Source organism: Calidris pugnax, unplaced genomic scaffold (assembly GCF_001431845.1).
Source record: "Calidris pugnax isolate Ruff unplaced genomic scaffold, ASM143184v1 scaffold31, whole genome shotgun sequence".
Taxonomy (NCBI): Eukaryota; Metazoa; Chordata; class Aves; order Charadriiformes; family Scolopacidae; genus Calidris; species Calidris pugnax.
Window position 1 is genome coordinate 8828419 of NW_015090786.1, and position 20966 is coordinate 8849384.

Consider the following 20966-nt stretch of genomic DNA (forward strand, 5'->3'; position numbering starts at 1 on the left):
TAAGTTAAAATAATTAAATCGGATATTACGAGAACAGGATAGATTTCAAGCATTCTTTTTTCCCCTTGAGGTTACAAAATATTATTCTTGCATTAGCATCTTGGAGTCTGTTGAGCAGAGATTTTGGGTAAGTTAAAACCAAAAGTTCAGCTAAGGTAGAGTAAGAAGACTTGGCGTCTTGGCATAGACAGTGTACAACGAGCTTGTGACTGGTGGCTTGGCATCCACGTTCTTTTCAATATGAACATTTTGTAATTGAAAGTGCAACAGGACATGATTCTGTAACGATCTGTCTAATATAAAGTATTTCAAAATGATGTTTTAAAAATAAGTGGCAACGTGTCCAGGATGAGTGTGGAGTATTACAAGGAACCGCTTATCCAATTTTACTGCACCATCTGAATATTAACTCTGGCATAGAACACCTCAAAAAAGGCAATTGAGTTTTTAATGCTTGGTAGAAGCATTCATTCAGATGTTATCTGCCCCTCCACTTGGGGATGCGTGGCTTCAGGGGAATACTTTAAACCTTGCGAAACCAGCTACACTCTTAATGCAGAAAAACCAGTCATTGTTTCCGTTCCAGCTTCGAAGAATATCTTGGGGTGAGGGCGTTACTTGGTCTCCCTGTGTCCCAGTGGGCAGTGAGTGGTCGGTAGCTGTGCTGAGGACCCAAGTCTTGTACTGCCCAAACCTTGCTGTGCCAGCCTGGAGAACACTACACAGGTTATACTGGGAACAGATTACATGTGTCTCTTGAAAATCCATCTCCACTTGGCTTTTCAAACCTTTTGTGGTTCAGTTTCTTCAAACATCCTGTTGGAAACTGCTGTAATTTTGAACTGGTTAAATCTGAAATAAAATATTAATATTGAATGCTAGGCATATAGAATCTTCCTTTCTTGTCTCCATAAGTATTTGTTTAGCCATTATACTTTAGCTTATTTTACCTTTTTTGAATTGATACTGTAGTTCATATGATGATTATTTCTCGTAGTTGAACTTCTTCATTGCTGCTGACTTAGGGCCTTACTATAGTTAATATGTTCATGCACACAATTTTACCTTCTTTTTTTCTTTCCTTTTTCTTAAACTTTTTGCCATAATTACAGTTAATGATTTCTTTGATTGCATGTTGAGAGGGCAGAAATGCTGTGCCAGCAGCCTTTTTTTGTTCTTTGCTGCTGCTACCACCATTCTTTTGCTGGCTCCCAAGGGTAATAAGATCTATGCACTCTACTAATGCTTTTGCATACTTAGCTGCAATTGCAACCTTTAGTGATTATTATTTAATTAACTCCAAAGTATTGCATGAATAATGCAAAATTTAAAAATGTAAAAAAGGAAAAAGGTGAAAACAAGGTATTTTTTATATTTCAAATCCATAAGCATTATTTCTTGGAATTTTTGTATAAGTCATTAATAGTATGGTGACAATGCATGGTCTGCATAGCAGTAGAAGTATTAGAGGTGTGTAGTAAAAGAGAGTTTGACATTTAGCTGGGGATCAAATTTGTTTTCATAATATGCAGTGAGAGTTTCTTAGAACCTTGAGTGAGACTCTTTTTTAATATTGAAATTTTAATTCTGCTTTGCCTTTTCGAGCTGTTTTCTTTTCAGTTAGCAGAAGTTGACTAAATATTATTTTTTTTGATAAACACATTGACTAATGCTGGCAGAAAAAACGCTTGTATATATTTGGATGTCTACTTATGGATCAGCAGGTCTGCGCTGCGAATGTAAAAATGAGCAGTAAATGTTGGTGCCGGCATATTTGTGTGAAGGCAGCGTGAAGACTGGCTTTTAATAAATCAAAGTTTCTGGGTTTGCTTTTGCAGTGGATGGCTGTATACACAGAGCTGCTGGGCCCTGCTTAGTTGCCGAGTGTCGCAACCTGAGCGGCTGTGAGACTGGACAAGCGAAAATTACGTGTGGATATGACCTACCTGCAAAATGTAAGTCAACCCTTTCTCAGCGTTTTCTTTTCGTTTTAAGCACGTGGAACTGGTATGTGTACTTTATTTCCCTGTAGTCTAATTCAACAAGGTATTCGTTTTACAAAATTAGCAGTGGGACTTAATTAAGTATGTTCTGTAATAATGTCTTCCCCTCAAAGTGATTCAGGCTTTTCTAAACGGTTATTTCACCTATGTTATCCGATGAAAACCAAGATGTCTCTAAAATAGAAAGCATCTTTCTGCAAGCTAAAACATATCTTTTAATATGCATAATAAAAGATTGGAAATGCTTTATGAAGTATGAACAAAATATACATTATCATATTTAAGTTCCATGGAGACAATTTTTGGAAATGTTGCATATTTCATATTCTTCATGCAGATTCCTTGATTGTGAATACTTTGAGAGCTGAGGAGATCAAAGTGATGTATTGTGTTTTCAGCTGCTTCATAGAGGCTGATTGGCAATTACTGTGAAGGCATCTGCCACACTGTAGCTTTTGACAGAGTGCAGCTCAGTGCTGGAATGTTTTTGCATGTTGGAAGTGGAATTGTCAAAGTTCCCATCTTATTTAAAACAGGAAGACAGCTATTTGACCTTGTTGCATAGATATTGAGTTTGTCTTGGAAAAAACTAATATATTGACAGCACATTGGTTGGCCAGTCTATTATGTAAGAATAAAAAGTAGGAGATCTCTGCAAGTTAGGATTTTTCAGAATAGTGTATTAAGATGCGATGATACAAATACCAAGAAAGCATTATAAACAGCATAGAACTGGAATTCAAGAGGTTGGGGTTTTTTATACGTGGTTCGCACTAGGAATGTGGCTTATTCATATGTATTCAGATCTGCTCTCTTAATTTGTTCTACGCTTTTTCATGTAAAATCAAATGCTTACTGCAGTAGCAGGTTTCGTTTTAGGTTGCTGTGGCCCTTGATGCCTTAGGTATAGAAGAAAATTGTGCTCCCAGTCATTTGTTGGCACCTTCTATGATGATGATGAGAGCTACCAATTATTTCCTTGACAGTGATAATTGCTATATACAGGAAAACTTTGCTATATTTCAGACATAGTTTTACCACATGTTAATGGTTATTTGTGAAACGTTAATTTCTAGTCAGGGAAATTGTTGAGGAAGATTCAGTGTGGTAGTTACGTTGGGTTTGTATATGGCTAAAATCTTTACCAGATTCTGATAAACCTGCTAGGATTGTTTGAATAACACATTGTAATTTACTGAGGATTTTCGACGTTTAATTCTTCCCCTTTAAAAAAAAAATACCTTGGGAGGACAGAAAAGCTGCTCATCCATAGGTGCATGATTCATCCCATGTATTTTAATGAGAGAAATGAAATACAAGGTACCAAAGCAACGAGCACTGAACTGTGCTAGAAAGAGAAAGGGTCATGTCTGAGGCATGGCCTCCCTTTAAATTTTATAGCAATTTAATGTGTCTTGCTTAAGTTAGGTTTGTAGAGCAGGATCCTGTTTGAAGACTTTTGTTTTAGTCTTCATGTAGGAATAGCAGACCAGAACAATGAGAAAACCCATTATCACTTGCAGTTAGAAATAAAACCTGTAACCAGGCATAGAGAAAAGTCAATATTCTGCCTAATCAATATTTTTAGAAATTGAAATTGCATCAAAGACACGTGTATCTCTATTTGATCATGCATCAGCATGAGATGGGAAAAGGATACATTAATTGACATGCACAGGGAGGGAAATGTACAGTTTGCATGCAGAGGCTGAGAATTAGATACTCTTGATTTCTTAGAATTTTTTTCCTTAAAAACATACTTGTGTTCACCAACTGTTGTTTTCTTTTACTTTTCCCTTAAGAAGCTTTTAGTTGTAGGCTAATTAAGTTACTGTACCTTGTAGACTATTCATCTGAAAGTTACCATACAATCAAGACTCTGTTTTCACGTTTTAAAAAGCTATAGAGTCACTGGATATCTTTGGCATTCTGTGTCACTTTGTCATAATAGTATTACAATTTAACTGTGGAAACTATTTTACATCTGATTTTTCTGATGAGAGCAGCAACATGACTTCCCCATCCAGATGTGCTGTGATGCAAGTTTGTGTGTCAGCAATTTGTTGAAGGTTATAGGTGAATGGATAACTGCCAGCTTTCACAATGAGTTTGCTTTTCACTTAGCTGCTTGTATATAGGAGACCAACTACAATAATCCATTAAGAGTTTGAGTACTGCAGTGATTATTTTGTTGTCTCTGCTCTTCTCGTGATTGTAGTTGGATGAATAATGATAGTAAATGTGAAATGTATTTCCTAGCATGATGAATTGCGATTCTTTTTTTTGGTTATTTAATAGAATTGCAAAATGTTACCATCGTATTTCCTACCCCTGGGATTTTTCCATCTCCAGTTCTTGATCCTGAAATGCTTTGCTTGGAAGCCGTTTGCTGAAATCAGCAGAGCTGCTCTGGGACGGAGCAGCCTGCGTGTACACCGGATGGTGCAGGGCTTGGGCTTAGGCTGAGGACTCCCTCTTAAAGACCATTTAGTATTCAAAGATCACGCAGCATATTGTGTTGTTTTATAGACAACTTGGTGGAAGTTGGAATTAAATTTGGCATTTGAAGGGAAGGTATGCTTTGTTAGGAAGCTGGTAGGTTGGTAAATAAAAAGCCACTGGCAATCTCCTTTATCATCTATTGTATTTTTATTGAATATTTTGCTGTATTTACTTAGGTTAAATAAGAAGAGGCCTGATAAGTGATTTTTTCACAAAGGAAAAAATTGGAAAATAATGTCTGACGGAAAAATGCAATGATTTAGGATATGGACTAGCTTTCTGTGATTTGTTCTTGTTGCATCTGAGTCAGAGATCAGTTTGTGAAATACAGAAGTAAGAGTAAATTTTCAGGAAGAGAATACCTAAAATAGTTCATTTTTTCCTCATCTTTTTATCCTAATAGTGTGAACAGATTAACATTAGCATGTCTATAGCCTAGAGACACTGCTTTATGAACTTTTCAAGATATATAGTTTTGAACACCAAAAAATAGTCTGTATGAAAGTAGAAGTGAAATCAAATTGAGTTTTCTAATTACCAGTTAATGTAATGTTCAGTACAGTTTTACAGAAGTCAGTGTAATCACCATCTGCCTTCTGTGCTGCAAAAGCCTACACAAAGCCCCCCCAAATGCCAAGTGAGTTATTTGCTGAATGCATAATTTGGTTGATGTCATCTATTGTTGTTTTTCAGCAAATACCTATGCAGGCACCCACGTTCTCATAGTGCTTTGGAGGGCTGGAAAAGGCAGTGCTTTTTGCTCTATAATATTTTGCTTTAATGCTCTCCCAGACAAATCATCAGTTACTTCTGTACTTCATATTGTTGTTCCTTTTAAAGGAAAGTTCATTCTAAATATTGTACAACTGGTCCTCAAACATTGAGCAGTACTCTGGTACCGTCATGCTTTAAATAACAGATGAATGGTATCTGTTTAAAACTCTACAAATGCTTGTTTTCTTTCTCATTTGATTAATAGTCTCAGTTGGCTCTACTGGCAGAAAATGGTCTGAATGTAAATAGTGTTTATGGCTGGAACCAAGGGTCCATAACAGCCTTGTGGCTTGTTATCTGCTTGCAGAGGTTCACCATAAAAAAAGACCCTGTCAGAACATATTAAAAAATACAGTCCCGTTCTGCAAGGTATTTAACGGGCTTAAAACCATGTAAAGACACGGTGACAACATCCAACATGGGTAATTGGTACCCCGACCTTGGCAGGAAAGGAACCCCAAAGTAACTATTTTCTATCGTTAATATGTCTAGTAATAACTTCTTTCTTTTTCTGAAAAATGTTTGATAATAAAACCACTAAACCTGGGAAAATAAAAGCTCATAGCTTCTAATAGGGGATAAAGCCAACCATTGGTAAACTAGGTCTGAAAAGACTTTCAGCAGAGGTACCTGGCTGGAAATGCTAGGCAGTTTCTAATACATTGGTTTATGTTGTTAATAAAGATAAAATATTTGGAACAAATTTTTCTGTTGATTTGATATTTTTAGTACTTTAAGCAATGCCCTTTAGGAAATACCATTTATGGCATAGTCTTCTCGTGCAAAGTCACTGTGTAGATCAATCTGGAGCAATAATGTGAATGTGCTCTCAAAGACAATTCCCGCTGTGAAATAAGTAGTTAGGAGGAGTGCTAGTATTAAACACAGTAGGAGGAATCAGCCTTTAAATTTGTTTAATCAGATTAAAAAGTGGAGATTAAAAAGTAGAGATTAAAAAGTGTGCTTCTATTATATAGACATAATTTTCTGTATTTAAAAGATGAATATTTGGGGACTATTACTTTAAAGTAAACTGTAAGGGTAGGGATTTTAAAACTCTCCATATTTGCTTGGAGATCGCTTACAGAGCTGTAATTAAAAAGGTTGATTATAGAAAAATGGAACTCCAAAAATGATCAATTGAAAAAATGGGGCATAATCTTCAAGCATATTATCTGAATTTCCAGGATACCACAAATAACTTTGTTTGCTTGCTTACTTTTAAAACCTTGATTGATTTAATGACATATTAATTTTGTTTCAAATTATTCTGTATTTCTGAGGAAGAGTCAGAGAGGAACTTTGTTCTGTGTGGTTCTGATGTGCAGAAGGACATTATCTTTTCATGACTGTTCAGCATGCTACCTCTATTTCGTCTGGGAATTAGAAAATAAGTCTGGGAATTCCAAAGGAAGGCATTAAAAGTGAGGAATATGTGGCCAAGAGTGGGGATTGCTTAGAGAAGGCTAACTTGGTTACTAGCTTCCTGTTGGTCAAGGTTCTTGATCTTCTCCCACAATTGCTTTTAAATATTAAAGTGAAAACAGTTGTGCCACCAGATGCATAAATAGAATGAAATAAGATGAAATTTCAGTTGGAAAAGGCTGTTGATAAGCATAGGGTGACACAATCATTAATGTAATTGAAGGTTCATAAGTGTTATGATAGTTTTTCAGGAGGGATGTCTTTATACTCTTTGGCCTAGCCGAGTAGCATCACGTTATTGCCAGCATTGTGCCCAAACTGCCTGACACGTACTGGAAAAAGTAATCTCATTGGAAAAAGCTTTAGCTAGCTATTTCCTGATACACTGATGAGCTGCAGCCACTGTTTGCCATCCCTTTTTTCTATTTCTTAAATCATTGTGTAACTAAAACAATGTAAAATGAATGTAAAATGTAAGACCCCTTGTTCTTGGGTGATGTTCTTGTTGTTAAAGTTTCTTTGGGAAAGGATTATTTTTTTTTATGGTTAACAAAACCACGTTCTTTCTGACGTGTCTAGATTTCAAAGGTGTTTTTTATAAGCTCCGCTTACGTATTTTATAACCATTTTGAAAATAATTGCAGTGATGTCTTTATTGTGTTTTAATTTGGTCTAATTGACTGCAGTCGTCTTAATGACCTGCTACATTCACCATTAACAATAACATACATTGCATATGCTGTAAATGTGTTGGAAAGGAAATATTAATGATTATTTCTTCAATCCTAAAACATGCTTAGATTTTAGAGAGGGTTTAATGGTATATTGTAAAGCTTTATGGCTTGTCTTTCCCTTAGGTGTACACACACACTCACACCCCCATCTACACACAAAGGGAGAAGTTAGGACTCATGGGGAATAACAGGGAATGCATTTATCAACTTCAGCTAAACAAGTCCAAACATCTAATTCTCTTGCAAGTCTGTTCAGGGTCTGTCATCAGTGTGGGTAGAAAGTGCTGTAGCTACCCGTTAAAATGTGTAGATATGTATCAGCAAGAATCTCCCATCAGCGGGGTATATGGTCTTTGTCCTTGGATTTGAGCCTAGCTCATATACATATTTTTTTTTTATGGATAGATTCTTTAAAAATTAATTTGTGAATGGTCTGGAGTGCGCATTTGTCAGTGCTCTGTGTAGTGTCACGCTGTGGTTAACTTGTGGTGTGTGCTGCTGGAAATCCTCATTTCACATCAAATTCTTCAGTTAACAAATGTATGCGTTGTGGCTCAAGGAAATGTTTTACTATTGATCCTCACTATTTAATCTAAATCTTCTTCTTCTGGGCATCACTTTGTACAATCTGGTCATTGAACACTGAACTCCAGGACAGGAGTGGGCACAGACAAACCTAAGAGGAGAACTGAACTGTTTGCTCAGTAATTGGCTTAATAATGTGTGTATTAATATGATGTAATGGTAGGCAGTAGAAACTTGATGCCATGAATTTCCCTCAGTGGCCTTATTTCTGTAAATCAGGACATCTACAGTTTCTGCAAAGTTCTAATTGTGATGTTACTGAAAGCAGTCACAGAACGGAGTGTGCAGCGTAGTGTGGTGGTGACAGGAGCCCACGCTTTTGCTACCCCACTGCCCTGGTGTCCGTGTCCAAGGGGCTGGGGTTCACCCTCTGGAATACCCCCTTACAGAGAGTAAGTTACAAGGTGCAAACACATTCCTAATGCTTCATTTGTGTAAGATGCTATTTAAAATGTCTCCTAACTAGGTGAAAAATAATTTGCACTGGAATATGCCTTTCCACACCGGTGGCGTAAAGTCATTCCTCAGGCATGTTGGCACTGGAGCATGGCGTTGTGCCCCTTAAGGCTAATATATTTTCTTTCCTTCAAACTTGGATATAGTTGGTCCTTTTTACTCAAATAATAATAGTAAAAAAGAAAAGTCGAAGCAGAAAAAGAAACATAATTCTGATCATTACAGTCAGCTGACAAGGAGAAGGGATTATAATGGGTTATAATGGAGATGTTTATGCTCCTTTAACTGCAGCTGTTGCTGCTGCTCCCACTCTAATATGTTCCCTCAGTAGCCAAAGCTTACACTCAGTACTTGAAAAATTAATCTTTGATGCACGAGATTTTGTCTGCCTGAATTTTGCTTGTCTCATTTTAAATGGTGATAGAAATTGCTTACTTTAGTAAAACACAACATTAACCTCATAGTGTGTTGGCACTCTGTGATTTATACTGGTTTAGTCTCTGAAAAATATGCAGCCTGTCTCCCAAACCTGGATTTAGCTTATAAAATATGTTGGCACAGGCTTGGGGCTTGAATTGGAACACTAACTGCTGATCCTCCACCTCCCTAGGGCAGGAAAAAGGTTTAAAATTGTAGACTCTCCGAGGTCATTAACTTCATATCATTTCTTCAGATTAATAATAATTATATTATTGTAGCTGGAATGTTTTAAAAACAGCGTAGCCTAATTTTCTTTCTTGCAAGCAAAGTATAGGATTCCTTTTTGTGCTGAATCTGCATATTCCACAGCCAAAAATATGGCAAATTATTTGCAAATGGAAATAATCAGACCATAGGTAATAAATAAGGACACAGCTATTTTCGTTCTACTATTTTGAAATAAAGCAAAAGGAAGAATATGGACGTGAAAGGCGCTGTGATTTTTTTTTGAGTTATCCTTCACTCGCCCACAAACCTCACTGTTTAATTCAGGTTAAAACTGCTAATTTTATTTTTATTTCCTCTGAATATATTTTGAAAGAATATTACAGATGAAAAGTGAGACTATTTCAAGAGGAGTTCTTTACTTGTAATCTGGTTCCTTTAGCCAAGTCTAAAGTGGATAGGATGGGAAGATTAGGTAAAATGGTTTTTAAAAGATTTTTGTTTTACCGAGCAGAGGAATCTTGAAGTTCTTTAACAAAAATAAATGCACAGACCAAAACATGTTTTTTTGGTGAAAACTGAGGTCAAACATTCAAAACATTTCTCTTTGGGAAGAAGACATCAGGTGTGAGGCTGCAGGGCGTAAATAATGTCTTAATTGCTGTAGGAAAGAATCTAAATACTGATTAACCAGATAGTGTAAAAAAAAAAAAAAAAAAAAAAAAAGTTGGTATTATTTTACATGCTGAAGATGCTGTTTCACCACTGGTGAAAAGCCCCCATCATCCAGGATGTTTTGCCTTTAAGTATAGGGATCAAAATCACATGGATCTTTGTTGTTGTTGTGCAGCACTAGAAGTTAATGAGCTATTAGTTTCTCAGGGTTTTTTTAGGTTTCTGGTAGCATCCCTCTTCTCTCAACATTGTCTTTGCACTCAGATTTTTTTTATTTTATTTTTAGTTGTGTTTAAAATACTTTGTACAAGTTGAAAAGGAGACATAAGGGTTTCTTTTTTCATTTCTTCTTAGGCTTCTCAGATTCGTTCCTTCCTTTTTTGACATTTTGTTACTTGTTTTTGATAATGTTTATGAAGGTTCTTGAGTTATCATCAGTGATCTTGTACCTTTTCACAAAAAAAAAAAAAAGGAAGTGATGGAGGGGATACATTTACATCAGTATGTATCTGTAGCTATACATCTATTTACTGTATGTGTGTTTATATTTTCTCTGTGCATGCTACTCATTGTTGCAAATCATTTACAGCATTCTGTGACTTGCAAATGTTCCAGCACTTTTTCTCTTCTGGATGGATGACTATCTTTTAGGTTGATGAGCTGATAAGGAAAAGTAGGTTCTGGATGTCATTGATTTTTGGCCATTTTCTGAACATGTTGTTAGTTTTTAGTGGTTTCAGCATGGGGTTCTTTCCTTGCTGGATTAGGACTGAAGTTTTGCTGTGGAAATACAGAGGAACTTCGAAATGCATCATGTACAGGGCACAGCAGTCACTCTGATCTGGGCTTTACGCCTTTCTGGATGTCTTTGAGTATTAACAAAAAAAAATAAACCGTAACAGAAAAGGCCCAGCGGTGCTCCAAGTGACTGATAATAGTTCTGTGACCAGGCTTGGAGAAAAAGTGTATTTGTGCAAGGTACAGTACTTTATCCTAAACTTTTTTATAGCTGTTTCTGCCCTCATGCTGGTTTGTAGGTGTGTATAATTTGTATAAAATAATTTACACAGTAAGAAGCCAGAAGAAAGTGTTAATTAAACAACTGTCACCAACTTTGAATTACATCTTCTTACATACTCTTCCTTAGCTGTTTGTCATGCTACAAATCTCTCTTCTGGCTCCTTGGGAAAGTGAGTTAAACTGAATTCTCTTCGACTTCAGACGCAGGGTTCCGAATGCTCTTCTACTGATGGGTCAGAGAGATGGACAGAGAAATATCTGACAATCTTAATGTTTCAACGTGGCAAAAAAGAATGTTTGATACATCACTCCACACTTCTAAGTATGCTTCCTATTTAGTTTTCAATAAAAATAGTTGGTAGCTTTCCAAGGCTTCTCCAGGCTTATAAATAAATAAATACATAAATGAGCAATGCTTTGCGACACTAAGAATAACCCCTTTGATATCTAATTATATGTATGTCTGTCTGGATCCCATTTATTTTTCTGCAACTTGCTTACTACGCTTTCAGTATAATTTTATACAGTGCTTGCTAGAATGAAAACATGTGGGTTGGTTTTGAGAAAGTAAGAATACAGTAAGAATATTGTTTAACATCTCATAGCCTGCATGGGCTATAAACAGCAGGTCATCAGACTGTAAACTGTTTAAAGTACCTGTGAACACAAAGGAGGAAACAGTTTCTCATTGAAGCTTTTTGTTTTAACAGCCGCATTATTCATTTTTAATTCTCCAGTAGAATGGGGGAAATCTGTACATGTTCTATGTGAAGCGGGGGGGGGGGGGGTGGGTAAAAAAAACCAAAAGCCTGAGATATTGAGAGGTGTCATGGATAGCAAATAATGCCATCCAATACATTCTGAAATACACAATTCATTCAAGTAAAAGATTGCATTTGTGTCAGGTGTAATCCTGTCAGAGGTGTAATCTTGTTTAAAACAACTTTTTTTTCACAAAACGGAGCAGAAACATTTCCAGGGAAGACTGTTCATTTAAAATTAATTTGATATAATACAGCCCTATTCATGAGAAGCTGAAAGTGAAGTTAACGCAAAATTGACTGGGGAGCCATAAATATTGTTGGATTTCTTTCAGTTTAGAGAGTTGAACATAAACAAAGACACAAAACAAGTCATTTTAAATGAGAATCTTACACTTGGCAATGAAAGGCAACTTCAGAAAATGAGTTTTGGCTTTGAACAATTGGCTAGAACTTAAGAATAAAACTGCATCCCCATCACAGCCAGGATCCCCTTATTGCATGCTTTTTGAAGGGCATAAAAACTCCCCTCCTCGTGTGATTTATTGGTAAAGAATATTTATTACCTGTCTTGCTTAGGGACTGTCTGTAAACGGAGACTGTGTTCGACATAAAAATTTGTTTTAGCCAAGGCTGATGTTTCTGTTGAGATTACAAAAGAAAAACAAAACAAAAGACCTGCACTCCCCCGCCACCCACCCAAAAAATAACAAAGCCCTTGTTGGGTTTAAATTTTTACAGTGATTTTGGTTAAAACACTTCCAATATTGTCCTTGCCTTCCTCACTAGCTCATGCTCCTGAGTTGAGTTATCTGTTGCATGGCACTGCCACCACTTCAGGCTTTCTTGGATTTGCTGCTTTTGGAGAGGGAAGGGAGCTATCTGACACCCCAAACTGGGATGTGAAAGAAAATCTATATTATGTTTAACTGGGATGCCACTGTGTTAGCACGGGAATAATTAGGGAATTAGGGTAGTAGTAAAGAAAACTCGTATGTGGGTTTCCCCCCACTGCAGAATTCAAAGGTGTCAGAGAAGAGGCAGGAGATCCGTGTCAGAGGTCTGTGAATCTTACAGATACTTGGATGTCCTATTGCAGCTGCAGATCCACCAGTCCTCTTTCTTTATATAACTTTAATTAGGGTATTTGGGTTATTCTCCTTTTTTAAAAATTCAGATGTGCAAGTATATGACTTCCCCAGGCACTTTTTGTGAAATTAATTTAGTTTGTAACACTTCAAGATCTGTAAAAAGAGAGGAAGATTTTATTTTATTTTTTCCCTGACTTTTTGTTGTTGATTTTAGACAAAGCTTTATTTAGCTTTTCCACCAGATGGTTTTATCAAAAAGAGCAGTTAGTTCATGGGTCAGAGAATCTCTTGTGATCATACATAGAGGGGGAGGCTGAAAACGAGAGAGGACTTCTTTTGGTGTCTTTTTTTTTTTTTCTGCTAACAATATTTTAGGGGCACAATGACTATGAATCACAGCGCAAAGGAGTAAATCCCCTGTATGGCAGACACAGCATGTTTTGAACGGAAATCCTCTAAGGTGGGACAAGTTCTCATCTCATGCACCAAAGAGCTTGGGGGACTTTGGCATTATTTTTTAAAAGTGACGCTGTCTGGTGTGTTGCGTGTTCCTGTGGCGTATGAAGAAGTTGTTGCTGCAGAGCTCCTGCTGCTGCTGCTGCTCTTCTTCTCCAAGACAGCTCAGAGCTGCTCTCATGCTTTCAGGGATGCAGACTTTTAGCGCCCGTTTAAAAATAAGAAATAAAACTCTTCTGTGTGTAACCCACATTAGACAGATAGGTCGGCATGACAGCAATGGGAAAGGGGAAGTTTCCAAATCTGACCTGGGCTGACTGTCTTTTAACAGGAGAGGAACATAATTTTGGGGGGGGTTGGAATGGTCTGTGCTTAAAAAAATATTCTTTGAATTAGTTCCAACTGTGGATGTGAAATTTGTATCGGAGTAACTTGCCCACCGAGAACAAGCTGAGGGTACCAGTGCATTTCAAGTAATCTGTCGAACCAGAGTCAGTTGGTACTAATTTTCTGTCACTGCTATTCAGTGGTGGGTTTGAAGCAGGAACGTATAAGCAAATGGCTCTGAAACCCATTATCTAATCTAGTTCCTCATAAGAATCCTATTTTATTAAATAAATGGAGGCTCGTATTAGACGCAGGTGTGGAAAGTCACGGTCTTGTGTTTTCCCAGCAGCCTGCCAGCACGAGCAGCCTGAGATTTCGGTGTGTGACCGTAAAGTGGATGGATTGTTTCCTAATCTGCCCAGCCTTTTGGGAGGTGAATTCAGTGGCTTTAAAGCTGGGAAAGCTTTGGGCAGGGCCAATTGCACTGAGCCCTGCTCTGAAGCGAATGCCTCCAAGGTGGTCACCTCTCGCACTGCCATTTTGGGCCACATGTGTGGTGCACATGTTCCTTCCCTTCTCACACTTTCCTCACTTTTCCACATTATCCAACCAGCCAAACGTATCTCCCAGCCTATGGCAGAGGAATTCAATGTGTTTCTTTGATACTGGGCCTTGCATCTAACTATTGGCTCCAGGCTATCCTTAACACAAACCAGTGCTAATGCTCATTTGGATTATTGTGTATTTTATTGGAGAAATTGTAATGGAGATGTGCAGTTGATGTTTGGAAAACAGTTTATTTACCTGCCAGTGTTTTAGAAAATAAAATCACCCCTATTGGCTTTTCAACAGCAGGAGCTGTGATTTGGCTCCAAGCCCAGCATCCATTATATCTTGCACCTTTAGCCTCCAAATTGATAAAATGGCAGGCGTACAATTAACAGATTTAACTACAGTGTCTCTTATCTAAATGCTGTGCCTGGCAAGTATATTATCCTTCCCTTACCCCTGCATTTTTCTACTTCTTCAAACTTTTCCCTCACTTTCTTGGGCAGTCACTTTTAGTGGTGATCTCTCCATGTTGTTGTGTCTTTTCATAGACTGGCAGAGCATCCTTGGGCAGTTTAGTGCTTTCCCAGCTCTCTCTCACAGCTGCTCAGCTGTCTTTCTGTCTCCATTCTCTGCACAGCTTGCTTCTGTTTGCAGTGAACTCTTTTGATTTTTTGATTTTAGCATTTATACGCTTCCTCATAGTACAACGTTGGGTCTAAATCTTGGCTTCCATTAAATTCAGACTATTTTGAATTAAGGTTTAGGGTTCATTCCTGCTAAATGTAAGAGAAGCATCTGAGCTTGAGCTACAGGGAGATGGAAATGAATCAGAATCATCCCAGAACCAAACCAGCCCTTTTTCATTAGGTGTCCATGTAGACAGGCTCAAGCATTTCCAGTTGATCTGGAAATATTATTTTCTCATCTAAACCACTATGTTAATTCAGGCTGTAGTTAATTCACAGTGCAAGTTCAATAACTAAAAATATGCTATTTTTCATCTCGGTTATGCACCTTGTTTTGATGTATGCAGTAAAAAGATGATTGACATGTCTTTTTACTGCGTGAGGTGTGATACATGCAGTAGCCTCTTCTGTACACCCAGGGAATGCCCCTTCATTTTTAAGTCACAACTGTTGAAACATTGCTTGTGTGTCATTGATCAAACCATACACATTTAATACATTTTAAAATGCATTCCTTCTGCTTCCTTCCTATCAGATGTTGAGAAATGGTTGATTGCAATTTCCCAAAGTTGCAAGAACTAGTCTAAGCTTGCCTTCTGATCAAATAAAGTCTTAAGACATAATGCTTTATAACAGGCCAGACTCTGTGATTAAACACACGGAGTTTTAACTTGTGAATACTTGACCATATAAATGCCATAATCAACAGGAGTAGATGGCATGTAATGATTGTGATTTTATTAAGGCATTTGTTACCTTCATAACATGAGTTTCATCTCTGATCAGTCTCATACTATGCGTAGTATCAATAAAATTATCAGTCAATTATTTTATTTTTTTTTTAAGAAACTGTGGCTTTTCAGATGGTTGTGTTTTGTCTTCATGGAGAATTACGCATTGAACTGTTACGCTGAACAAACACTTCTTTACCTTGCCTACTGTAACATCACTCATGACTAGTTATCCTATTAAAAGTATCTTGAGACTTTGCTAAAAATCATACTTTTCTCCCTTTTTAAGTCGTCATTGTTTTTGAAAGCTAGAGAGACTTCTTTGTTTCTTAGCTCTTAGTCTGAAACAGCATGTGTTTCTTCAGTCTTTAAAATGTGAGGTTTCTGTGTAACCAAGGATTGTGAGATCCTTTCTTTTGTACATTTATGTTTGAAGGTATTCATTTGAGGGTAATTCCAAGTAAAAAGAAAGTCTCTTGTGGCACAGTGGATGTCTGCAGGTGTTCTAATCTCCTGCTATATCACTGTCTGGGAGATTTCACCTTCATGTTTAGGGAGTTCATCCGGGCTAATCAGGATTGGCAACTCTGTGCAAATGAGATTGTAAATGAAGGTTGAAAGTGGAATTTATTTTAAAGAAAATATTTGGATTAAAGAGACTGAGACTGTGATATATTTATCATTCTCTTTTCTTCTTCCAGATGAACATTATTTAACATTTTCATATTTTGTTAAATTATATTAAAAATTAAAAAAATATCAAGGTGGATCATTAATACCTCCTATTTTTTTCCTGAATATCAGTCAAACTTAATGCATTCAGAACATAATTGGAATGTATGGGGAATTCATTCTTAACTAACAAGCTGAGAAAGAGACAGGTAAATTGGTTTTCCTTCTTCATTTTGAAGTGTTTTCTTGAGAACAATTTTCCGAAGGGAGGAAAGTTAAATTGTGGGTACCACTTAGGTAGCTCTTTTTTTTAAGAGCAGCAAGAGAATGTTATTAAATGCTGCTTCCCCCCAAAGTCCTTGCAAAAATCAGTGAAGTTGGTTTGAAAACTGACAGCACTTTGCCCTTCATGAGTAGCTAGCTTATCTTTATGTTTCTTAAGACTTGTGGAATTTACTAAATCCTTTAAGGAATACATGGGATATACTTTATATGTACAGATTTTTATCTATTTCCTTTTCTTTTATTAATATTACATCAGCATACAGGGTCAGTGAACTAGCCATGGGCTTTCTCTCTTACTGCACCGTGCTGGCAGTGCTGTTCTGTTCTCACAAGCACTCCCAGTTCTCTTTCTTCAAGTTTCTACTTGACTAATGAAACGTTTGCATTGCTCTTTTGCCCAGTTCCTAACAATTCCCTGAGGAGCTGTTTTCACTTTCTGTAGAGCATTTACATTTTATCTTTGTAAGAGAGGAGTTTTGGCATTCATTCTTTTTTCTACCCTAATGGGATTGATTTCGGAGTTACCTACACAACCATTCTACATTCCTGCATAAGTATAAACCTTCAAAATACATGGAACAATGACCTTTACATATCAGAAGATTAACTAAACTGGAGAACAATAAAACTTAGTGAAGCAGGAAACTTCAAATGATGTGGAATGATTTTTGAAGCTTATGTCAGTTTTGTTAGAGCTTTAATTTTACATTCCTATACTTTTCAGATTGCTTGACAATAGTGAGCAAATAGTAGGGTGTAGTTTTTCAACTTAGAGAAAGGAATGGAACAATTTAAAAATAAAAATAGTGTCTTGCTTGGGAGGAATTGTGCTCATTGTTTGAGATTCTAAGACCAAGAAATTTCAGTTTGCCTCCTGTTAGACATGTCATTTCAGCAACCTGAACAAAGTGGTGGCAGAAAATTTTTGCTTGGAAAGCCTTTTTGGGAGCTTGATGTAGTTTGCAGGTTTTCTTGTGCCATTTAAAAGCAATTGCCTGGGTTGTGGCAGTGACACAATCCTTAGTTATGCAAGCACAGGTTGGTTTGCTTTCTCTGGGCTGTGCCCTTCACATTAAGATGGTTACTGTGGAGTTAAATATGCTGTCTGCATAAATCTATATTGATGTAGTGGATAGCACTATGATTCTATATGTTCATATAGCATATGGTTGTGTTCTTCAAATAAGGGAAACGTTAAGAGAAGGAATTTTTGAAGTATGTAAATGAGCACAGATCTTCCTGGAGGATAGCAATTTCTGCCATTCAAATAATTTTCCGAATTATTTTTTTTTCTCATTTTTTTCTGGGCTTACCTAGACATGGTTGGTTTGTGTAATTCTAAAATGATGGAAAGAATAATATTCTGGAATGAAGTGCCCTCCTTTTTGATGAAAGAAACACAAAGCTGGAATTCAGGCTGGAATAGCTGGGAGGAAAGATGGTTTGTTAAGAGATGTATATTTTTGAAGGTATTAATTCTTTAAAGCTTGAGCTGTCACATTTAAGACTGCTTCCTACAGTAGGATATCGGAAGTTACCAATTCAGATTGTCAACACAGAGTAAACAGTCAAAATAAATTAAAATTGCCTTGTGTGAATCATTGTCCTGAGGAATTTGAAAGGAAGTAGTGTTATTGAGATATGCTATTTTCACAGCAGGGAAAGCAAACTTGCCTTCCCAAGATTTATCTGTCACTTCCTAAATACCTTATTCAAAGCCATGCATATATTTTCATTTGTTTGTGATAGGCATAGAAGTGGGAAGTCCCCATTCATCCCTACTGCTCTCAACACAGTATCTAACAAGGTTGACAGGTCTTGTAATTTGTTTGCTGCTTCTATTCTTTTATTTCTTTTTCTTCAATTCACAAAAGAGCCATATTCCAATTCCTGTCACTTTTTGTGTGTTAAATTCACTTCAAGTGAACCTACATTTAAATCTCAAATCTATTACTCTGAATTAGAAGGTGGCTGCACTTCCATGAATAGATTTTAAGGATGAAAATAATAAGCTTCAGTAGTTTAACATTTTATTGCCTAAATCTGTTACTACATACAGATCTAAACACTGCAGTGCTGATTTAAGATCTCACTAGACCCCTTTTCAGAGAGATTGTGGAAAGAGTGCCTGGGTATGCATGGGTGAGGCACATGGGAAAATCTGGCCATTAAATAATTCTTTAGATTAAGCACCAGAGTGCCCTTTTTTTTTTTAAAGAGCCTAAAAGGTGCCCTGGGTTGAAAATTCAGTCCAGCAATATGCATGATTGCTACAAGCCTCAAAATGCCTTTAAAAAAGGTTGCATCTACTTAATGTGGTGCATTGCTTGATGGAAGACGTTGCTGTCAGACCTCCAAGTATACGTTTGTATTGCCTGGGAGCGTCACCCTAGCCATATAAACTTTAATTAAGGGCTTAAAGCATTATGTTGTGAGGGAAGAGGGGGCTGAGAAGACCAAATATAGAATTTAGACCCAAAAGTTTCCTCTTACACCTTTGCCATTTTCGGTGTTAAAATTTAGTGAGTCGTAGAAGAGGAATAATTGAGTGATGAGTTGCTGCATGAAAACTTCAAGGAGGAGTTTGTTTTGTGGCTCGGTGTCAAGAGTTTTCTTACTAAGTGATTGTTTCATAAAATGAGTGGAGAAGTGGTTGAAAATGTGGGTATATTGAAGCTTACTACAGTAAACTATCATTAAATGATCCAGATCATTTGCCCTGTGTAACACTTCTCTGCCTGTGGTGGTTTTCTGATCACCAAGTCCTGTAAGGCTCTGGGTACCTCTAGAGCTCTGCTAAAAATCTCAACTTGCTTCACACGTTCTTGGCACCCTTTGGGAGCAGATGAAGGAAAAATGTACCAAACTTGTTGGAACAGAGCGGTCTATGAGTGCATGGAAAAAATTCTTCCACCCATACCATGACTGGAGATAGGGTGTGTCCCATGAAGTTTGGGATGGGAAAGATTGTTTCCCGGAGGCGATCATCGTCCTCGTGCTGCTGCCAGAGTGAGCTCAGAGGTGTGCGTAGGAGGAAACCCGTTCATTATGTCTCGGGTCTGTTGTTGGAGCCAGCTTCTATGGAGGGATCTGCCGTGGAGTTGTGCTCCTTTAGTGTGCTCACACTCTGCCCATTGCTTGCCCTTTCAAGGAGGGAACGAGGTAGTCTCCCGGTCTTCGTTATGCCCCCTTTCAATGGCAATAATGAAATAATCCAGTATTTTAAATATTGGAAGGGATTCAGGCCCATTTATGCATTCATTTTGAATTCCCTATTTGTGATTCTCCAAGACGCAAGGTTAAAAAAAAATAAATCAGAAGGTACATATTTCCCCAGCAGGTCATTAGTAATGAAATAGTGAACTTTATATTTTAATTTCTATTGTTGGTAGATTAAACTTCCAGTCATTTCTCTTAATGCTTGTTTCCATGTTTAATAGCTGAGCTAAAGGTTGAAAAAAGAAAAAAAAAAAGTTTGCTTCATCTTTCTTCTTCATTCTTTCAGCATTTGGGGAAAGTTAGTCCACCTTTAAGGTTTCTGTACCAACGTCCTCCAAGTCTGAGCTGCATGACTGGCTTCTAACCGAGGGCTTTGTGAAGCGTGGAGGATCATGGTGTATCGGAGATAACAAAGCATACCTCATTATAACATCTCCCTTTCTTTTCCTTCTGCGCTTTCACAGAGCACAGGAGTTTTTTCCCTTGGGTTTATTGAGGGAATCAGCGATTAACTTCCAGAAAATAAAATTATTTTCTTGAAAGACATAAGTGCTTAGACCTAATACCGAAGCAGCAGGTGAAAAATAATAGTGAGGCAGGTTTTAATGCGGGAAGTGGAGAATACATAATTGAAACAGTATGATGATGAAAAGGCATTATGTGAAGCCGTCAGAAGTCATTATAATACACTAATTAACACATTTTGCACTCTTAGCTTATGCTGTTGTGTGCTAATATTTCTTCCTCTTTTGTATTCCTTAGCCTTTTCTGCATGTATTTGAAGGCAGGCAATGGTATTCCCCATATTTTCCTATTTTAAATGCTTTTGTTAGAGGAACCTGTCACCTGCATAGTATGGATTTTCCTCTTGATAGCAATTTAATGTGTATGGTTGGACTTTAGTTTTGCTTTTCTGATGTCTAGAAGAAAACATAGATTATATTTCAACCTAGGTAGAGAATGTCAGATTGTAGAGTGAAAACTTTAGTCTGTGTGTGTGACTGATACCTTCCTTTGCTTGCGGCTTATCAGCCTTATGTCATGAGTCTTTCTGGAGAAAGCCTCCTTTTGAACATAACAAATGTAAACAGACCAGTAGATCTTCGTATCTCACAGGACTTCTGGAAATGGTTCAGTGTGAAATCGCCCTGCTTAAAATGCCATCATAGGCTTTATGCACCACCTGAGGAAATAACAGCTTAAATGATACGTAGGGCAGGAATTAGTTCCATGTATCAATTTCATCCATTGCACTGAATTTAGCTAGTAACGCTTTAGATTATTTAGTGTGATCTTTACATAGTTGTAATTGAATCTTGCCAGTGGCACTCTTCTATTCTCTCTAACGGGTCAACATACTGCATAGT

The 20966-nt window shown here is 37.2% G+C and overlaps 1 protein-coding gene across 5 annotated transcripts in view; it reads left to right on the plus strand.

Annotated features, from left to right (window-relative positions):
• Positions 1-20966, plus strand: part of MACROD2 (MACRO domain containing 2) — an 897605-nt gene that overhangs the window by 270323 nt on the left and 606316 nt on the right. For all 5 annotated transcript variants that reach the window (XM_014966420.1, XM_014966421.1, XM_014966424.1 and 2 more), the window contains exon 5: positions 1839-1955. In XM_014966420.1, coding sequence (XP_014821906.1) covers positions 1839-1955 — 117 coding nt within the window. The remainder of the gene's footprint in view (positions 1-1838; positions 1956-20966) is intronic.